The following is a 20,507-nucleotide window of genomic DNA, read 5'->3' as shown; positions in this document are numbered from 1 at the left end:
GTATCCCCTGCTGTTCTAGGCTATCCCATATGGCTGTGTCTTTTATGCTGTCGAAGGCTTTGGAATAATCAATGAATGCCATGTAGAGATTCTTAGTGTACTCGTTATATTTTTCTACTATTTGTTTCACTGTGTGTATGTGGTCCAGGGTGGAGTATTTTTGCCTGAAGCCAGCTTGCTCCCGTGGTTGATTGTCGTCTAGCTTTTTGCTTATTCTTTCTAGGATAACTTTGGAAAATACCTTATAGATATTTGACATCACCTACTAATACTTCCTAAATAATTTTGAACGTATTTAAGATGTTTTGTTCAATACATTCAGTTTGTTTATCATAATACTAGTTTCCTATAGACGTTTCGTTGTCAATCGCGCAGCCCGAGTTTGCGGCGCGCGGCGAACCTAACGACAAATGCTTGCGTACACAACACAAGGTCTTGGACTGTGACTTCACCGGCTCACAGCACATAAAAAATACTTACGTAAGTGTCAAAGTTCTATTAAAGACCAGAATTTTTACTGCAGCATCGATTTAACACGACTACCTAATATAAAACTTATTATTCAAATACGAGGAATTGTTAGAATATTTTAATTAGATACCTACCCGAAGTGCATGATAGTATATGGGCAGCATATAATATGGCCAGGTTCTTGAGAGATTCTCTGCACGTCCACCAAAATGAACCCGCAAATGTGTCACCAGCGCCATTCTGTTCATGCATAACAATTTAAATACAATGAGCTCTTATTCGACTTCAGACCTATTTATAAATGTATACTGATTCACTAATTTCAAGCACAACTGAGAAAATAAACAGTTGACTTTATGACACCATTAGAGTAATTTAAATGTAAAAAATCAAATACTTAACAACTCCTAGGTAAATATCTAAGGTACTTCAATAACTTCGAAAATAATATAAGCGCAAAAAATATTGTAAAGACGTTGTGCCGTGCCATCTTCTTAAGATTCCGTAACCGAAATGGGAAAAACTAAATACTTAGGTACCTACTAAAGATTCAACATGTCTGTCTAACATGATGTTACATCTTAAGTAAAGGTGTCTTTGTATGATCCGCTACTCAGTTTTGTATTCAAACTAATAAATAATAATTGGCGATACATATTATTGAAGATATAAAAACTTTGAAATTCCCAAGCATTAGAAGTTAATTTTTTTATCCCTTTACACGAAGAAGAAGAAGGTATGTTTATAAAAACAATTTTGTGATTTTGGTTCAATTTTAGATTCGTCATAAATTGACATAATCTCTATTTTGGAATGAAGACTATCATTTAGATCGACATTAAATGAAATTTAAAAATACCTACGCGTATTATTTGAATTATTTCTCACTCGCGACGACCTTAATATAATAACGAAAGTATGTAGTAACTTACAAAAGCTAGTAAATAAAATTCACTGAATGGTCAGAATTTCCGCCAAATTTCATATATACATATAAAAACCTAAACGGTCGACGTCTGTGATAGTGATCGTCTGATATAGTAAATATGTAATAAATACCTTGGGGGCTGTTTATATATTACTTAAGACTTTTTTACCAGTTTTTCATCATCTTCCCACATAAAACACCAAAAATTGGTGACCCAATTTAATCTCAAACCTAATAAATAATTTCTCATTGATTTTTAAGTATGGATGAATCATTTTTTTCTGTCGCTCATTGCCATGGTTAAGTTGAGTCAATATTTAAAGCCTGATTTTAATATTTAAAAGCAACAAGCGCTTTTTGGTGATAGTTAAAAGCTCTTAGGGTGACTGCCATATAGTTATTGGCCACTACATAGTCATAATAATTATCCACCCCTAACAATAAGACTTTTATTGGCTTGTTTCTTTCTGATTTGTTACACTTCGCACTTCAACATGTAGAGTATATTCTTACTTTTTGCATATGTAGTAGTAAGCCACATAAGCCAGTTACTATTTATATGACAAACGGTCATCGTAAACCTTATTAAAGTGCCAGCCACTTTAGCATTACATTATGTTTAGACAGTTTGAGGTCAAACAAATTGATGTAAATTAAATTGCTTTGATACGACGTCATCATAACCTATTATTTTCCATATCCAGAGATATAATAATGACACAAATAATTATCCACCTGTTGAATCAAAAATTACCAGCTAAGCTGCTATTGTATCGGATAATTTAGAATATACGTGTGACGTACGTCATCATGTTTAATTTAAATTATTCAATGAGTGACTACTCAGCGTCCTCCAAACAACTCGGAATTCGGGTAGGTTGGTAAGTACCCTGGATTATACCAATTTTGCTAAGGGCCACTTGCACCATCCAGGGTTAGCCACTAAACTCAGAGTTAACCGTTAACACAGGGTTAAAATTGTACTGGTAACTCCGGGTTTAATCTGATAACCCCATTACTGGCTAACCCTGGATGGCGCAAGTGGCCCTAACAATAAAATCTAATATTTCAGTACTTACGTGTAATTTATAACATTCATAAACGTAAATGAGTTAAAAAATAACATCAAATTCAAATTGAATACAGGCTCCACAACGCACCATGCAATCTGATGCTTTTGATTGCATGATGCCTTATAAACAACTGCTTGTACACATCCGCTGCACTATAAGATTAAGCAACTGCAAGATGTAGGTCGTTTGTGTTATCACATTTTTAGATAAGTTTCCGTTCCCTAATCTTACTTAGACTCGATGAACGATGACGAATTTTGCCTAAATTTCTTTTTAATAATGAATAGATTTGAATTTCTCCAACATAGGTTAATAAAATATTTACATAAAAATAATTCTTTTCCTAATAGTAGATACTCGTATTACTTGCTCCGATTATCAGCCATAGTAGGGTACGGAGACCTCAAAAAAATACATACCCAAAAAAACATACCTACCATAAAAGGAGAATGGTAGTCTTTTAAGAAATCATGTTATGTCACCTTTTTGTACTACAGTACAGTATATAAATATTACTAGTGGATCTGTGCATCCACCAAACCCCACCTCCTCCACCACCTCGCAAAACCCCATGCAGGGCATGCATCCGCCAATATAAATTGAATCGACACACAATTTCCCTATAATTATCGAACCATCTCACAAAATTGCGACCTGTAGATGAAAATAGCCAGACAGACGGACAAACACTAGACGAAAGCATTTTTGCCCAATGGCATCGGAGACGTTCGCTTTCGCTCTGCAAGTTATAGGATCTCGTTTTCATGGTGTTATCAAGAAGATCAAGACGCTACCTGTGCTGAGATTTGTGACATATAGACATAGACAGATCACGTTATGGTAATCAATTTTATCAAATAGGTACTCGTACTTAATGACGTCAAGATGTGGTGTGTTCGGAAGAAATGTAATAAAAATCAAATAATAAGAGATAGCCAATTGACCATTATTATACGAACTATTTTTTTACTAGCCAATTAGAGTGTCCCACTGCTCGGCAAAGGCCTTCCCTCTTTCCTGCCATTTGGTCCTATCCAATGCTCACAACCCTTCCACCTTTACAAAACGCCCCGAGATCTATCATGTGAGATCCAGCCTGTGGCTAGTTTGGCATCCCAGGGGCATACGGCAGAATGCTGTCCAGTCCCACTTTAGCTTAGAACTAATTTTTATTCATAGTTTTTTGACAGATTGCGCATTTTTACACTTTGAATTATTTTATCTCTCATAAAGTTATTAAATAACTAACGCACAAGTACACATAGGTACTCGTACGTCTTTTTAATGCAATACAATAAAACAATATTAGCTTCAATTGTTTTACAAGTGATTAAGTCGCAGCCCTAAGCGTTTAATGACTTAATTTGTCTCATGATACAAGCAAATTGGCATCGTTATCGGCAACAAGTATTGTGCAAGGCGCTATTGCTGGGTCACTTTTGATAAACTGCCCAGATAAGTGTACCAAAAATGTACCTATTTTCGTTAATTTATCGCATATATGTACGTGTGTGCTGACTGAAATTGAGGGATTGAGTCTTGGAAGACTGATAACTTCCAGGATAACCCCGGACGAGGCAATCACTTGCATAACACTTTTATATTACTTTAATTTTGTCTTGCTACAGACAACTGGACTAACAGACGTGCGAAAAGAAATAAATTAGTGTTAGAATAGGCATTACTATTTTTACTTAGGCTTTTATTAGCTTAGTTGTCCGTAGTGGTACTTAACTTGAAAAACATAGGTGAACAGACATACGTACTTACTCAAATACAATCTAAAACATTTAAGTTCTAAAGGAAACCCAAATGGTTTAAGAAAATTTAAAATAACGAAATCCACCGACATTCTATAAATAAAGTTATTAGTCATCATCTTCCTCGCGTTATCCCGGCATTTTTCCACGCTCATGGGAGCCTGGGGTCCGCTTGGCAACTAATCCCGAAAATAAGCGTAAGCATAATTTCATACAATTTGACACTTGCACTGACTGTGCTATCAAAATCGTTGCAGGCTTGTCTTAGTCTAACTTTAGGAGTTAAGGAACTTTTCGGAAACCAGAAGTAAGAAATAGATTAAATTATTAATGTATAATTTTATTTTAAAAGTACTATTTTTTGAGTGATACCTACAAACGAGGCTAAATTGATAGCTTATGAGCTGTTTTATCAGTTTTCGTTTTGTTATCGACTGTCCACGGGATATGTATTATGTAGTTATAATAAAATTAGGCTAGGCGCCGAGCTAGCTCCCGGCCATTTTTTATTTGTAATTACATATGTGTATATAAGTAGTTGTTGTGATGACGTGGGAAACTATCTATACATATAATAAAGCTGAAGACGGTCGAAAGTCTGTACATGGAAGATATTTGAAAAAAAGTTGGCTAGGGATACTTAGAATCGATAACAGAACACGTTCCAAAAGTTTTTAGAATTTTTGTCTGTTTGTCTGTTTATCTGTTTATCTGTTTGTCTGTTTATTTGAACGCGCATCACGTGAAAACGGCTGAACGGATTTTGATGAAAACTTTACTAATCTGTCGAGAAAATCCCCGGCCAGGTTATAGGCTATAAAAATTCAACCCTAAAAAGGGGGGGTAGCCACAATACTCGATTGACTTAAGTTTGCCCCTGAATCGTATGGCGCTACTTAGGAAGGAGGGGCAAACTTTTGTCAAATATGTGCTACCACTATTGAGTACCCTGGTAAACTAACAGATGGAGCTGAATTTAATACGTTGTGACATGAATAAGCCACCGAGGAAAGATTTTGCCAAATTAACTCTAAGTTTAGAAGACACGGATATCAACAAAAATAATTGAATAATTATGTTGATTTAATAAATTAATAATATATCGAAAAATGTTCGCGCTCGCTTCGCTCGCGTTTTCAATAACTTTCTAAGATATGGCGACTGCAGCAGCATTACTCTGTTGCAACGTTGCTGCTGCAGCACTGTCAATTTTCGTGATAAAATGATCTGACTGACTTCCATACTAAAAGTAAAAATGTACAACTGTCTAACTGTCTATCAAATTGGGTTTTTATATAGAAAAATTTTCGCGCTCGCTTCGCTCGCATTTTCTATTGCTTTCTAAGATGTGGCGACTGCAGCAGCATTAATCTGTTGCAACGTTACTGCTGTAGCACTGTCAATTTTCGTGATAAAATTATGTGACTGATTTCCATACTAAAAGTAAAAATGTACAACTGTCTATCAAATTGCGTTTTTATATCGAAAAATGTTCGCGCTCGCTTCGCTCGCGTTTTTAATCACTTTCTAATATATGGCGACTGCAGCAGCATTATTCTGTTGCAACGTTACTGCTGCAGCACTGACAATTTTCGTGATAAAATGATGTGACTGATTTCCATACTAAAAGTAAAAATGTGCAACTGTCTATCAAATTGCGTTTTTATATCGAAAAATTTTCGCGCTCGCTTCGCTCGCGTTTCAATAACTTTCTAAGATATGGCGACTGCAGCAGCATTACTCTGTTGCAACGTTGCTGCTGCAGCACTGTCAATTTTCGTGATATAATGATGTGACTGATTTCCATACTAAAAGTAAAAATGTACAACTGTCTATCAAATTGCGTTTTTATATCGAAAAATGTTCGCGCTCGCTTCGCTCGCGTTTTTAATCACTTTCTAATATATGGCGACTGCAGCAGCATTATTCTGTTGCAACGTTACTGCTGCAGCACTGACAATTTTCGTGATAAAATGATGTGACTGATTTCCATACTAAAAGTAAAAATGTACAACTGTCTATCAAATTGCCTATTTATATCGAAAAAGTTTCGCGCTCGCTTCGCTCGCGTTTTCGATCACTTTCTAAGATATGGCGACTGCAGCAGCATTACTCCGTTGCAACGTTACTGCTGTAGCACTGTCAATTTTCGTGATATAATGATGTGACTGATTTCCATACTAAAAGTAAAAATGTACAACTCTGTCTATCGAATTGCGTTTTTATATCGAAAAATTTTCGCGCTCGCTTCGCTCGCGTTTTCAATCACTTTCTAAGCTATGGCGACTGCAGCAGTATTACTCTGTTGCAACGTTATTGCTGCAGCACTGTCAATTTTCGTGATAAAATGATGTGACTGATTTCCATACTAAAAGTAAAAATGTACAACTGTCTATAAAATTGCGTTTTTATATCGAAAAATTTTCGCGCTCGCTTCGCTCGCGTTTTCAATGACATTCTAAGATGTGATAAAGGTGACATTCGGGTGGCGACTGCAGCAGCATTAGGTCCCCTGTTGCAACGTTACTGCTGCGGCACTGTCAATTGTCGTGATAAAATGATGTGATTAATTTCCATTCTCAGCTGTAATGCGGCAATGAACGTCACTCAATTTACCAAAAAAATTCAATGTAATCTTGATGACCCTAGGGAGAGGGGGCACCATGGTCTAGAAATGCTTAGGGCATCAAGATATCTTAATCCGGGACTGGTCGTTTGCGGAGTCAAATGATTTGGGACTCGCATTTTATACGCATTACCATGCATTCCCGAAAACAATCGAATTATTCCCGAAAGTCTCGCAACGCATTGAGGTTACAAGGGGCACGTGTCTTCCTCAGGAGTCTGAAGAAGACCACGGTGAGTGGCGGTCTAGCCACAGGCAGGCCGCTTCGCTTTCGCTCGCGCGCTTACACCTTACGGCTTACTGTATCGTCCGATATACACCTACTACCTACTTTGGAGTGTAGTTTTATTTAGTGGTACCTAATTGTAAAATATTTTATCTGGACTACAGTCCTCTAGCATATCCATCTGTCAACTTTACTTACTTCAAGTTCCGCCTCCAGGGGAGAGGGAGAGAAATTAGGATTATTAGAAATTAGCCGCTTACTGACACAGACCGAATTCCACGCGGGCGGAGCCGCGGGCACAGCTAGTAGGCCAATAAGCCTAATGTCAAATATATATAAAATCTTTGCAAAAATTATCTTAAACCGCATAACTAAAGTGCTTGACGAGAACCAACCACGAGAACAGGCAGGATTCCGAAGCAATTACTCAGTTGTCGACCATGTCCATGTTGTAAGGCAAATATTTGAAAAGTATAAGGAATTCGGCCTACCAGTGTACTGCTGCTTCGTAGACTACTGCAAGGCCTTTGATTCCTTGGACCACAATACAATCTGGAATGCCTTAAAAAAACAAGGAGTGGAAGAAAAGTACATTCGAATAATAAAGAACATATATAATGGAGGTACAGCTAGGGTTAAGCTAGAAAAAGAAGGAGGAATCATCAATCTAGAAAAGGGCGTACGACAAGGAGATCCACTCTCACCGAAACTATTCACCGCAGTGCTTGAGGATGTCTTTAGACGTTTCGAATGGGAAGGCTGTGGCCTAAGAATAAATGGCGAGTACCTTACAAACTTAAGATTCGCTGACGACATCATCTTATTCGCAAAATCCTCTCATGAGCTCCAAAAAATGCTAACAGACCTTGAATGAGACCTTGACACAAAGCAAAGAGGTGGGCTTAAACGTGGGTTATATAAAGCCAAGAATACTGTCAAAGAATCATGGAAAATTATTAAAGAGCAAACAAAACAAAATAAAAAAACACATAATCATATTGAAATGATAACTAATGTAGATGGTAAACGCATAACAAATAATGAAGAAATTGCAAACACATTTAATGTATTTTTTTCTTCTGTAGCTGAAAAGACGGCAGGGCATCTTAATTGCGACAAACAAACATATATGGACTTTTTAGGTAAGGTTGAACGTCCAAATACACAAATCAAATTTGTTCCAATTGACAGAGTTGAATTAGTAAAGACAATAAAAAAATTGAAGGACAAGCGTTCCAAGGATATTTATAATTTAGATTCTTGTTTTATCAAAAAGGTATTTTTAGAAAACAGTTACTTACTAGAAATCCTACTTACTACAGTTAATAGTTGTTTAACGCAGGGAGTTTTTCCACAATGTCTCAAGATAGGGAAGGTGATTCCACTTCACAAAAAAGGGGAAATAGAAGACCCTAACAATTATAGGCCTGTTTGCATACTTCCAGCTTTATCTAAAATATTCGAGTCTATAATCAAAAACAAAATAACTCAATATTTTGAACGTCACAGTTTGTTTAATTCGAACCAATTTGGCTTTCAGAAGGGGAAGTCAACAGGAATGGTATTACGCAAAGTTATCGATTTCGTGCTCACAGCCTTGGACAGATCGCAAAACTGCTCTAGTATTTTTTGCGATCTGTCAAAAGCGTTTGACTGTATCCGCCATGATGTACTCTTATATAAATTAGAGTACTATGGATTCAAACAACAAGAACTAGATTTAATAAAAAGCTATCTTAATAACAGAAGTCAAAAAGTATACATTAATGGAACATGTTCGCGTGAAATCAATGTCAATGTTGGTGTACCGCAAGGGTCTATCTTGGGCCCAATTTTATTCTTAATTTATGTAAATGATCTACCTGAGTGCATACCTAATTACGCTATGGTTACCCTATTTGCAGACGATACACATGTGGGCTTAAAAGATACAGACCTAGTTAATCTGGAACAGAAAATTAAGAGTATCATGATAACGCTTGGAAAATGGTTTAATGCTAACGGAATTATTTTAAACTCTAACAAAACTACAATATTGACATACCAAAATAAAAATAAAATTGACAGCATAAATACTAGTGACATAGGATTAACAAATGTAACTAACACAATATTTCTAGGATATCACATTGACAATAAAATAAACCACTCATTTCACATTGACAAAATTTGTAATAAAATTGCTTCTGGAAATTACGCACTATTAAAACTGAGGCCCTTAATAAATCGTAAGACACTTATATCGGCTTACTACGCACTTGTTCACGCTCATCTAAATTATGCCGTAACTACTTGGGGCAATGCTGTTGGAGTACAAAGAATTCTTATATCACAAAAACGAGCTATAAGAACCATATTTAGTTTACGCAAAGGCACTTCAGCCAGAGAATTCTTTATAACAAGTCGAATTATGACAGTAATTTCATTATTTATATTTAATAGCCTGTTAGAAATCCATAGAAGTAAAAATGATTTTAAATCACGGAAGGACATTCATACATATAACACGCGTAATAAGGATAAGCTGTGCGTTCCTACGACAAAGCTAATAAAAACATTTAAGCAAGGTATCTCCCTAAAAGTTACCCTTTACAACCTATTGCCTTTACAAATAACGAATTTAACATATATAGAATTTAAAAGTAAACTTAAACGTTTCTTTCAATGTAACCCATTTTACTCAATCAATGAATTTACAGATAAAATGAAAAATAATGACTTTATTATATAAAATAATTCTAAGCATGCTTTATTTACACTATGAAATTGACCTTACCTATTTGATCATTTACTATGTTAATAATAAATTTTGATTTGTATAATTTTATCTACCTATTAAGACATTGCATGATTAGTTTTAGCAATGCCCTGTATTTGACTTGCTAGATGTAACGTTCTTTTGTTACTTGGCCAAATAAAGAAACTTGAACTTGAAACATGAACGCATCAAAAACCAAGGCAATGACTAACAGAGAGAAAGAACTAATTACAGTGAACAACATTCCCATTGACTATGTGGATGACTATACATATTTAGGCCAAATAATTAAAATAGACAATATGTCAGGTACAGAAATTGAGACACGTATAGGTCATGCTTGGAAGAGATACTGGTCGTTCAGAGAAATAATGAAAGACAAAACAATGAATATCTCAGTTAAAGGAAAACTATTTAATACCTGCATACTCCCTATTTTAACATACGGATGCCAGACTTGGGCGCTCACCAAATCACAACAAACCAAACTTCGTACTTGCCAACGAAGCATGGAACGAAGCATGATGGGAAAGAGGAAAATAGATAAAATCAACCACAACATAATCAGGAAAGCTACAAAGACCCAAGATGTGGTGCAAAAACTAAGAACACTTAAGTGGAAATGGGCTGGCCATGTAATTAGAGGAGATGACAAATGGAATAAAATAGGAACACTATGGTACCCAAGAGAGGGCAAGAGAAAGAGAGGAAAACCTTTCACAAGATGGGAGGATGACCTGGTAAAAACAGCTGGCAAAACCTGGAACAGACTGGCACAGAAGAGAGAAGATTGGAAAGTGTTGGGGGAGGCCTTTGCCAAAGGGCACACGGAATAATTAGCAATAAAGTAATCAAACCAACGATACGTCACATATTCTGATATAAGGCTATAAAAAAAAAAATATATATATATTTATATATATATATATATAAGTAGTTGTTAGAGTTTAGTTTTAGTTTTAATTTTAATGCTTAGTTTAATTATTTTATTAATACTTTTATTTTTGTTAATAAACATTTACTTTAGTTACATAAAATTAGTACATTGCACAAACTTACAAACGCACAAGCGCCGCTTTGGTAGATAAGATAAACTATATTTTTGGGGTTCCGTACCCGATCACTATTTAGGTAGGTACCTATTAAGTTTGTGCCATACCTTTGACCATGCGACTGTCTGTCTTAACGGACGTGAGCCAGGCGCAAGGCGTGAGCACGTCCGTCAAATTCACAGAATATGTTTTTATTTTACCGCTATAATTACAGATAATAAATAATCCTTAACAAATTATTTTTAAAATTAGGGGATATCATACCTCATGCTAGAGTTTTTTAATTCTTTTATATTGTTATATCTCAATAACAATTAAATATTGCGATACAGTGAGGAAATGCTGTCAGCATCTACGGCACGATGTCGCAGGGGGATAGCTTTTAGTTATTTATTTTAAGATTCGTTTTATTTAGTTTTTAAGTTTTAAAGTTTAGTTATTTAATTCTGTTTTATTTATAGGTATATTAAGTTGTAAGTAATTAGTCCGTTTTTTTATTGTTTGAAAATAAATACTTATTCGAATTAAACATTAAAAACCTGTAACTTGATGTAAATAACTTATGCCGTTTAGAAAAGACTACGTTGGTTAAAAAATGTGCAATGGTACGGAACCCTCAGAGCTGAAACCGGGATTTTTTTCATGGTGATGGCTGTTTTAAGCTTCTTTTGGATACACATAATGACGACCACCGGCATGTCCCTTTCGCGTAGAAACAAGGTCTTATGAACGGTCTAGACTATCAATTTCCGTATTAAAAGGGAAGTCCTTTAAGGTTTCTGGTTTGCTGAAAACCTAATTTTTTTATAATATTTGGATGCAAATAAGTAGTAAAATCTCGAGAAATGTATGTATACTTATTACTTCAGAAAATACTGTATTAGTTCATATTTGTTAACTCAAATAACTTTACAGCAAAAAATGATAAGGTGACTGATAAATAACTACCAAAAAAGTCTTATCACAGTTAAAGTTAGCTAAAAGCGTCCCACAAACGACGTTTTTACCTCATCTTATTGACATTTATGCATACCGTTTTTTAGGGTTCCGTACCTCGAATGATAAAACGGAACCAATTTTAAATAAGAATCAATTTGTTGTCCGTCTGTCTGTCTGACGCGTGGAGTTGAATTTGTTGGAGTTGAAATTTAAACCATATATTTAGGTCTACAGTCTCTATATGAAAAAACAAATTTCTAAGTTAACATAAACAAATCTACGGCCGTTTATGCCGCAAAAAACGTATATTTCGGCACTCTTAAGGGATCAAAATTTACATTTCCGTTGACCTAATAGAACTATGAAATTTGGCAAGTAATGTCATCTTTTACTACGAGTACAAGTACTTACAGGAAGAAATCTGAAAACTATTTAAAACTACCTATATTTTTACCTTAGTAAAAAAATATGTTAAATTTGTACGAAACAATCGGTGGGCTAGTCCGACTCGCACTTGTCGAGTATTGCAGTTTTGTATAGGTTCAGATTTAACAATTATAAAGTTGGGCTGATATTTGAGGCACTCAATAATAAATACAGTAGGGTCTTTTAGGTTGCTAAAACATGTAAAATATAGATAGATAAGATATAATTTTAATAAATGTTCGAGTTAAAGTATCTGTTACTTACGATTTCAATTGACAAATCCGCATAACTAGGTAACACATTCGCTATGCATCTCCTAAAAAATCTACTGTTTACATTCTGTTCTTTTTTCTACTCATTTAGAAATGTAGGCATATCAAAAACGTGACCGTTAACAAAAACACTACGAGTATGACGCTCCATCTATTGTAACTATTGTAAGTCCCACAACTTGATGGTCCCATTATAGTACCTATTAGTGTAGTGCCAATGTCATAAAACCTCCTTTCTTGTGACTTTTGTATAGGTAATAATAATGGTGACCATCCAGAGTCGTCACCAGGATATCACAACATAACCAACACCCTGCATAACTCTTTCTACATCGATAACAATAAAGCGAGATATGCATGTTTACTTATAACGTAAAGCTTTTAAGAAATGTGTTGTTGCCAAGATGCTAAATTGAATTCCATAAGCTAAGCGATGGGACTCAAGCGTATGGGCATAAGCGCTATATGTATTACGTATTCCTGTTCAAAGTGAATACTCATAGTTTTCAACACTAACAAATTTTGTCAGTTTTAAACTTGATTATATTTAAATGCAAGTCCATTACACGCAGTCACTGTAGCCGAAATCCATTATGATTTCTTCATTGTCATCAGTTATAGTTTTTGTTTATATACCTACCTACATTATATGCAGTGATCGGCATTTTGGTTGCTACACCGCGGAATATCAAGTTGAAATGGTACCTAATATGTATACGCCACAAAGGGAGCAATACCCATTAAACAGCTCGAAAATAGTTATTTGTACAACAAGAGATCAAAGTTTGGTATTTCTTCGAGTGCTTATTTTGAGTCCCGTGCAAGCGAAAGATTCTATAATAGATTCACGAGCGTAGCGAGTGAATCTAATTTAGAATCTTGAGCGTAGTAAGGGATTCAAAAGCGCACGAGATGTAAATAACTTTGATCTCGTGTAGTACACAAAATTTTTCACCCTAAGCAGTGAGAACATACCTAGAGGGACAGAGATAATAGAACCCAAGTATATCGAACTTGTATTAGACCCCGCATGTTGAAATGACTATAAAGGTCACTTGAATGTCATTTTGTCTCACTCAGTGAGCAAAATCGCATTTTGCTCACTGAGTGAGACACAATCAGTGAGCAAAATGCGATTTTGCTCACTGAGTGAGACAAAATGACTCAGTGAGCAAAATCGCATTTTGCTCACTGTTTTTAAGATGCAAAGTACCCTTGTTCGAGCTGCTGAGGTGAAAATGCAATTTAACTGCAGGTAACAAATATATTCATAAAATATATGGCATTAAATAAGCAGTTATCGAGGTCATTCATCCCGAGCGGCAACCAAAAAGCCCATCAATGATTATATGTACCTACTTAACCAAAAAACTAAACATCCAAAATAAGTAGAAATCGCTATGCTAATCGGAAATGTAGATGCAAAGTTTCAAACTATTAAATTATGATATAAACGTTTTCTGGACAGCTTGTTCTTCTCTAATACGGTACCTAGTAATACAAGCTCTGCAGCTAAAGGGATTGGAGAAAAATAAGTTTTCCATATATCATGCTCGCTGCTGTCATCCACAGAGAGAACTACATTATCGTATGTACGTCTAAAGACTGAATTCAAATGAATAGAGTAGGTACTGAAAAAAGTTAAATGCGGCTCGGACACATCAGTAAGAGTTCAATTATTAATATTGTCATTACACTTTATCATTCATTACAGTCATTTTATTCCAATCACTACTTACACTGTCCATAATAATGTCAGGTAGGTAATGTCATGTCATGTTTTTAGGACTGGCTTAATTTATATTACGCTAAAATAAACATAATACTGCTCTATTAAATTCTGCGATTATTTTGTTTTTACGTTAATTTTGTTCAATATTCAGGTGCAAGACCTTTAAATAATATATTACACTAAAACATGTATAATAATGTTGTATAGCGTTTAAGATTTCAGTTTAATTTACAGTAGTTGTTGACTTACTGTTTAAAAGTGTTTTAGTTTTCGTTGTAAACACAATTTTCATGTTTTTTAAGCGAGAACGCTTGTTAGGCGGCTGCTTGTGCGGAGGCGGAGAGTGCTTCCCATTAACTTGATAAAGGTTCAGTCGCGAGTGCAAGAGCGAATGAGCTACACGAGGAAACAATAAGCTTTATGACTGACAGACTTCGAGAGACCTACATCGCACTCAATCAATGCCTAGTTACGAACAAGGATTATTGAGTTATCCTTCACTACACTTTAAACGTGTTATTATTTTCAGAGTACACCAATAAATAACTTAGATTAAAATTAGACATACATCTGTTGTATGTGTAGAGTCTTAGCTTTAACAAATATTTTTTGGATGTTTCACATTAAAACTCATTATTTTAAGAGTCACCAAAACCTAACCCCCGCCATACAATCGAACTTACGGTCTCATTTAAAAATAATAATATGAAATTTAGCAAGCATATTCAAGTAACATTTATCTCTCGGGTATAAATAAGTTAGCGTTGCTAGAAATTGTACTGAATACAAAGAAAATAGAGCGAGTACCAAATTTTGCATACAAACATTCTACTACCAGACATACATCCTTGATAAAATTCTACCTTAGGCTTATGCTAGTATTGTATACCAATTTTCAGTTACATAGGTATATATTTTATGAGCCTCCAGGTCTTTTTAGTAGTAAGATTTAAGTGCGTATTATGCACTTCTGACTTATGTATCATGTATGACTGTATGTGTTCTAAATAAATAAAATAATAAAAAAATGGATGACGGATTGAACGTTCTAATCGCTGCGGTATTGCGGCTACGAACGTCACTCATTCTCAGGAGATTGAAAGTGAGAGCGCCCGCGTCATCGTCGCAGCAGTAATGCCGCAACAATAATGCAGCTGCAGTCATCATCCGAACGTTACCTTTAAATGTCGTATAACTTATGAAAGTGTAACAGATGAAGATATTATACAAACTTCATGATGTGAGCTTCAAAAAAATGATATTTACCACATATAAAACGAACGGTAATTGTTTCAAGATTTTCAATAAATTGCTTCGCTCGTCGAATCTAAGGTTGTATTGTTCTTAATCTAATTATTTATTCAATCACAGAACATAAGCTAACAGTAGAACCAAGACACTTAAGTATGAGTGAGATTATGTATTATCGATGGTGATGATTAACTCAGAGTAAGACCAAAACTCACGGCGTAAAGACTAAGTGTCAAGCCAAGTACCCACGACCCATTAAGACTAAATTCTGGCTACGGTTCAGTAAAGTATACATGTCGCAGTCGGATCGTATAATCCGCCGTATTACATTACGGCTAGCCGTTTTCAAAAACAGGGGCGTTTTGAAATGCGGCGGTTTAACGATTAGCCGGATTGAATGCGGCTGAATGAGAATCCGCCGGATTGTATTCGGCGCCATACGTTCTTCAACACGGCTAGCCGTAATGTAATACAGCGAGTCATTAGCCGCCGCTTTGACAGTTTTTAGTTCCCATTTTTAACACTCGTGGCGCTGCCTGACAAACGCTGGGGTGTCCATCAAATCTGGAGTTCGTCGGACTGTTTCTTTTCAAAAAACATTTCCTTCGCAACTTAACTAGACGGAGCCCCGCTTCGCGGGGCTCCTATTTCTGAGCGATTTGCCCTTCGGGCATCTGAAGCTACCTAACGAACCTAACCTACCTACCTATTGATTTAGTGAGACGAGAGAAAAAAGCGTAGGTAGGTAAGTAGGTTAGGTTCGTTAGGTAGCTTCAGATGCCCGAAGGGCAAACCGCTCAGAAATAGGAGCCCCGCTTGCGGGGCTCCGTCTATTTAAGTTGTGAAGGAAATGTTTTGGAAAAGAAACACATGTAGTGCGGTGGGACCATGGCAAAAATAAATTAAATTTCAAACATTGTCAAACTCCGGTTACGTAGGCGACCGAAAGAACTGGTCACTCTACAATCTAAAATAGTAGTACGATGCGGCTAAACGTAGGCCGCCTTATTGAAGAACGTATCGCAATGACAATCCGGCTAATCGTCGAACCGCCGCATTTCAAAACGCCCCTGTTTTTGAAAACGGCTAGCCGTAATGTAATACGGCGGATTATGCGATCTGACTACGACATACATACCTAGTTGTTCAAAAGCTTCTTCAAAACCTTTTTAGATTTCTCGGCAACTTTGCGGCTATAGGAAAAAGTTTCCTTGGTTCGTTCTATAAAAATAACTAAACTTCAGTTTAACAGATTTTAACGGTTTTCTTTAACATTTGACTAACTTTAAAAAGGACGGCTTATTGACTTGCCTAAACATTAATGACAAAAAGGCTTATTTACTATCTCAAAAGATCTACATATCTACATTTGATCACTGGGTAAGTCACAAATATAAAACTAAAATATTTATTTAATTTACTGAACGATGTAATCTACATAATATATGGACTATCTTATAGCGTCACTTAGGCTTGTAAACCAGTAAAGCTTCAAATTATAAAAAATATAGTTGAAATTATAAATAAATTTACTTGGTATAGGTAGGACGTATTGAATATTCAAGACGTACCTATGTACCTATTTTAAAACGAAAAAAGATATACATTTCCAATTATACTTATACAATGGGAAATTAAAAAAGCATACCACCTAGTTTTGTTTTATTAATATGGTACATATTTAATTTCTTATTTTAACATTAATTGAAGTTAATTCTACAAGGAAAGTATATAACAGTTATAAATAATTATTATTTTTGAGAGGCATTTATAAAAATTATAAATGAAAAAAGAAACAGGCAATCTCTTTAATTTTTAACTACCTACATTATGTAGATATTTATATATCTAAGACCCTTAGCTTAGGTCGCGACGTATGTTGCTAAATGATATTGTGTAAGAGTGTTACAGAATACCTATCTACTGAATAATAAATAATAGTATAGTACATAACTATCATTATGTATACCATGATTATATCTTTAAAAAATATAAATCATGAAACCTAAAGTCGGTGAACCATATTTTATCGCTAGTCCTAAATAAAATAAATGTTGGTTTATCAACATTTACCTACCGGTAGGTTATCGTCTAGTCCGATGTCCAGCGTTTCTGCCAAGTTAAATAAAGCCGGCTCTTCGACCATTATCATATGACTCTAACACAAAATCGCAAGCTGTATTGCTGATTTATTATTATAATAATTGTATTGCTCAACTGTTAATTTACAAACTACACAACAATTTTCTACTTAGTCTACTTTATAACACCATTTTCACTATAATAGGCAATATTTATAACGAATATTGAGTCCAACACCGGCGCCGCGCCGGCATCATTTGTAATGTAAGCAACTAGGTAGGTATATACTAGTTGGTGTATAGTTGCAATAATATGAAAGCTACATATTTTATTATTCTAATTTTTGTGGCAACCTTGTGTCTTAATTTATAGGTTAAAGAAAGCAAAAGTATTTCAAAAAAGTTATTGCAAACTTATTTTCATAGCCGGCGAGCGCACGTTGGCTGACAACTTTATAGTTAAAATTCGACCGAAGTTGACTTACCTTTGTTACCAAGGAGGCGAAGATGAGCAGGAGGGCCGCTAAAGGGGCCCTTCCAGCCCTCATGGTATACCGCTGACAGCAAAAGTCGGTTGATATTGAAGTGTGTGTTGCTAGGGCGCGACACCGACTACGCCGCGCCGCTGCCGAGCCGCGAATGACGGGCCCGTCGACTCGCTAACTTTGCGCTCAGCTTTACCACACACATCACCCGACAACATGCATCGTCGGCCTACGCAGCCTCGGAATGCGCTTTGTTCACAATAAGTACCTTAGCATGAAATTCAATAGCTAACATCATAGGTTTGCTTAGGATCCATTAACAACACTAAAGAAGTGCTATTACTGTATGTGATTTAATTTTCGACCGTTGACGTAAACAACGATTACTTGTCGAAAATGTAATATATTTAGTATCGGAAAGGTGCGAATTTGTCTCATTCTCGCGAACAAGTCTGAGCCTCAGTCCTGCAAAGTTCCATGACCTCACTCTCCTGCGCTTATCACATCGGCACATTACCATGGTCAAAACGTCGTAACTGTGATACTATGATTGTTTAGAAATGAGCTCTAAACTGAAAATGCAAAGGGTGCAATTAACTAGTAAAAGCTTAAAATGTGAATCAGTGATTTGTTATCATCGCATTTCGCTTACTTGCCTGTAAATGCCTAGTGTAGGTACTGCAAGCCGGTTCTCTATCTATTTTTACATATAAATACCTATGGTAGATAAAATTTAATGATGTGATGAAATCTTCGTATTCGCTTATTTAATACTGAAAAGGTATTCGTATTAATTTTTCTTTTCAGAAATAAGCATATTTCAAATGTTTTGATACCTGGGTACTTACATGTCCAAAATGGTGTAAGGCATTTTATGTCAAAAATGCCTTTCCTTAAAATAATACAGCGGCAAAATCTGCAACAGGCTTCGTCAACTTACTTACTCTAAAAGTATACTTAAAAAACCCCACAAATAAAAAACACCCTCTAACTTGCCGCCAGCAGGCAGTGTGCCCAGCAGGCTGGCCGCATTTCGCCATTGAATGGCAATGCTAATTCTCTGGGCATAATACTGGCTAGCCCGTTGGTCACCAGTGGCATCCACCAAACACGATGCCAAATCCTTATATAAGCGCCGTGCGCTGGGCCCCCATGGCCCTAACGTTTTCACCCCAAACGGCTCAAATAACTATGTTGCCACTGACGAGCGTGCTGTACTTACTTGCGCCGTTCACTCACTCAATAGAAGAATATCATTGTGTGTCATTCAGTAAGCAGTTTTTAAGCAGCAAAAAACCCTTGTTCGAGTTGCTAAGGTGAAATACAATATACCTACCTATCTATTATTATAGGCAAAGAGTTATGGATTGTGATTGAGAGGTAAAGCCTGAGAAAAAACCGAGTCCCATAGTTTGTCGAACTTTTGTATCCCTGCACCAGTGCATCTAAACAATAATCTTCTTCTTCCTCGCGTTATAAACAATATTTATAGCTAATGAATGACGCTGATGTCTGCACAAACAAATGATTCCCAGTACTTTACGAGTATATCTTTGTGATTTCGGAGAAATATCTTTAACAGAGTGGCATTAATTGCATCTTAAGAGTACCTAATTACTATCACAAATAAATAACAGATGAGGGTAGATATTCCTCATAACGTATCTCCTACTATTAGTGCTATGTTATGTTTATAGTTTAACCCTTTACCAGGCTAAGGGATATATATTTCCCACATACGGCACTTCAAACATGTGTTCTATTTTCGATCAGTAAGACTGACATTCGATTGTCATTTTTAAACTGTCAGCTGGTAAAGGGTTAAGTACTAGTTTTGTAGGTACCCTAATGCGCGACAACATAGTTTCAAATCCTACACCGGAACATGCGACACAACTGAAAACCGCCGTGTCGCCAAAATAATTTTTCGCTTGTAAGATTTTACTAACTATTGTATGTATGTTAGTTTGTAAGGTATGTATCTATGGGCCTTAGTTGCCTGATAATAAATGATATTTGATTTGATTATTTGATTTGATTTGATAGTTTACATAGGTTAAAAATACCATTCTTACATTTTCCTCGTCTTCTTCTTTTCATGTCATAATTTCATAGAAGTTAAACGTTTAAAATATCTATCTTATTAAGCATGTATATGAGAAGAGCCCTAGAAGGGGACAAAATTTTACGATAGTTATTTACACATTTTTTTTAGTTTTCAATAAAGAAGGAAGTTTGAGAAAATTTTGGTAATTAACAATTGCCTAACTTGTTGAAAAAATAATTTTAAGATAATTTTTTTACAAGAAGTACATTTGTTGACATGTTTTAAATACACCATTTATTTTATTTATTTTTTAATGAATATTTAATACCTTTAAAATTATATTTAAAGTTACGTAATCGCTTTTTCTAGCCGCGCGCGTG

General features: G+C 35.6%; 1 protein-coding gene across 1 annotated transcript in view; it reads right to left on the bottom strand.

The window, feature by feature from the left end:
• The window catches only part of LOC134804691 (basement membrane-specific heparan sulfate proteoglycan core protein-like), a 185,765-nt gene extending 167,520 nt beyond the window's left edge, over positions 1-18,245 (bottom strand). The window contains exon 1 of the mRNA XM_063777814.1: positions 18,081-18,245. Within this exon, the coding sequence (XP_063633884.1) occupies positions 18,081-18,143 (63 nt within the window). The 5' untranslated portion in view covers positions 18,144-18,245. The remainder of the gene's footprint in view (positions 1-18,080) is intronic.
• Positions 18,246-20,507: the final 2,262 nt, after the last annotated feature.

This window comes from Cydia splendana, chromosome Z (genome assembly GCF_910591565.1).
Source record: "Cydia splendana chromosome Z, ilCydSple1.2, whole genome shotgun sequence".
Classification (NCBI taxonomy): domain Eukaryota; kingdom Metazoa; phylum Arthropoda; class Insecta; order Lepidoptera; family Tortricidae; genus Cydia; species Cydia splendana.
The sequence above is the reverse complement of the archived record's forward strand: the minus strand, read 5'-3'. Positions and strand labels throughout refer to the sequence as shown.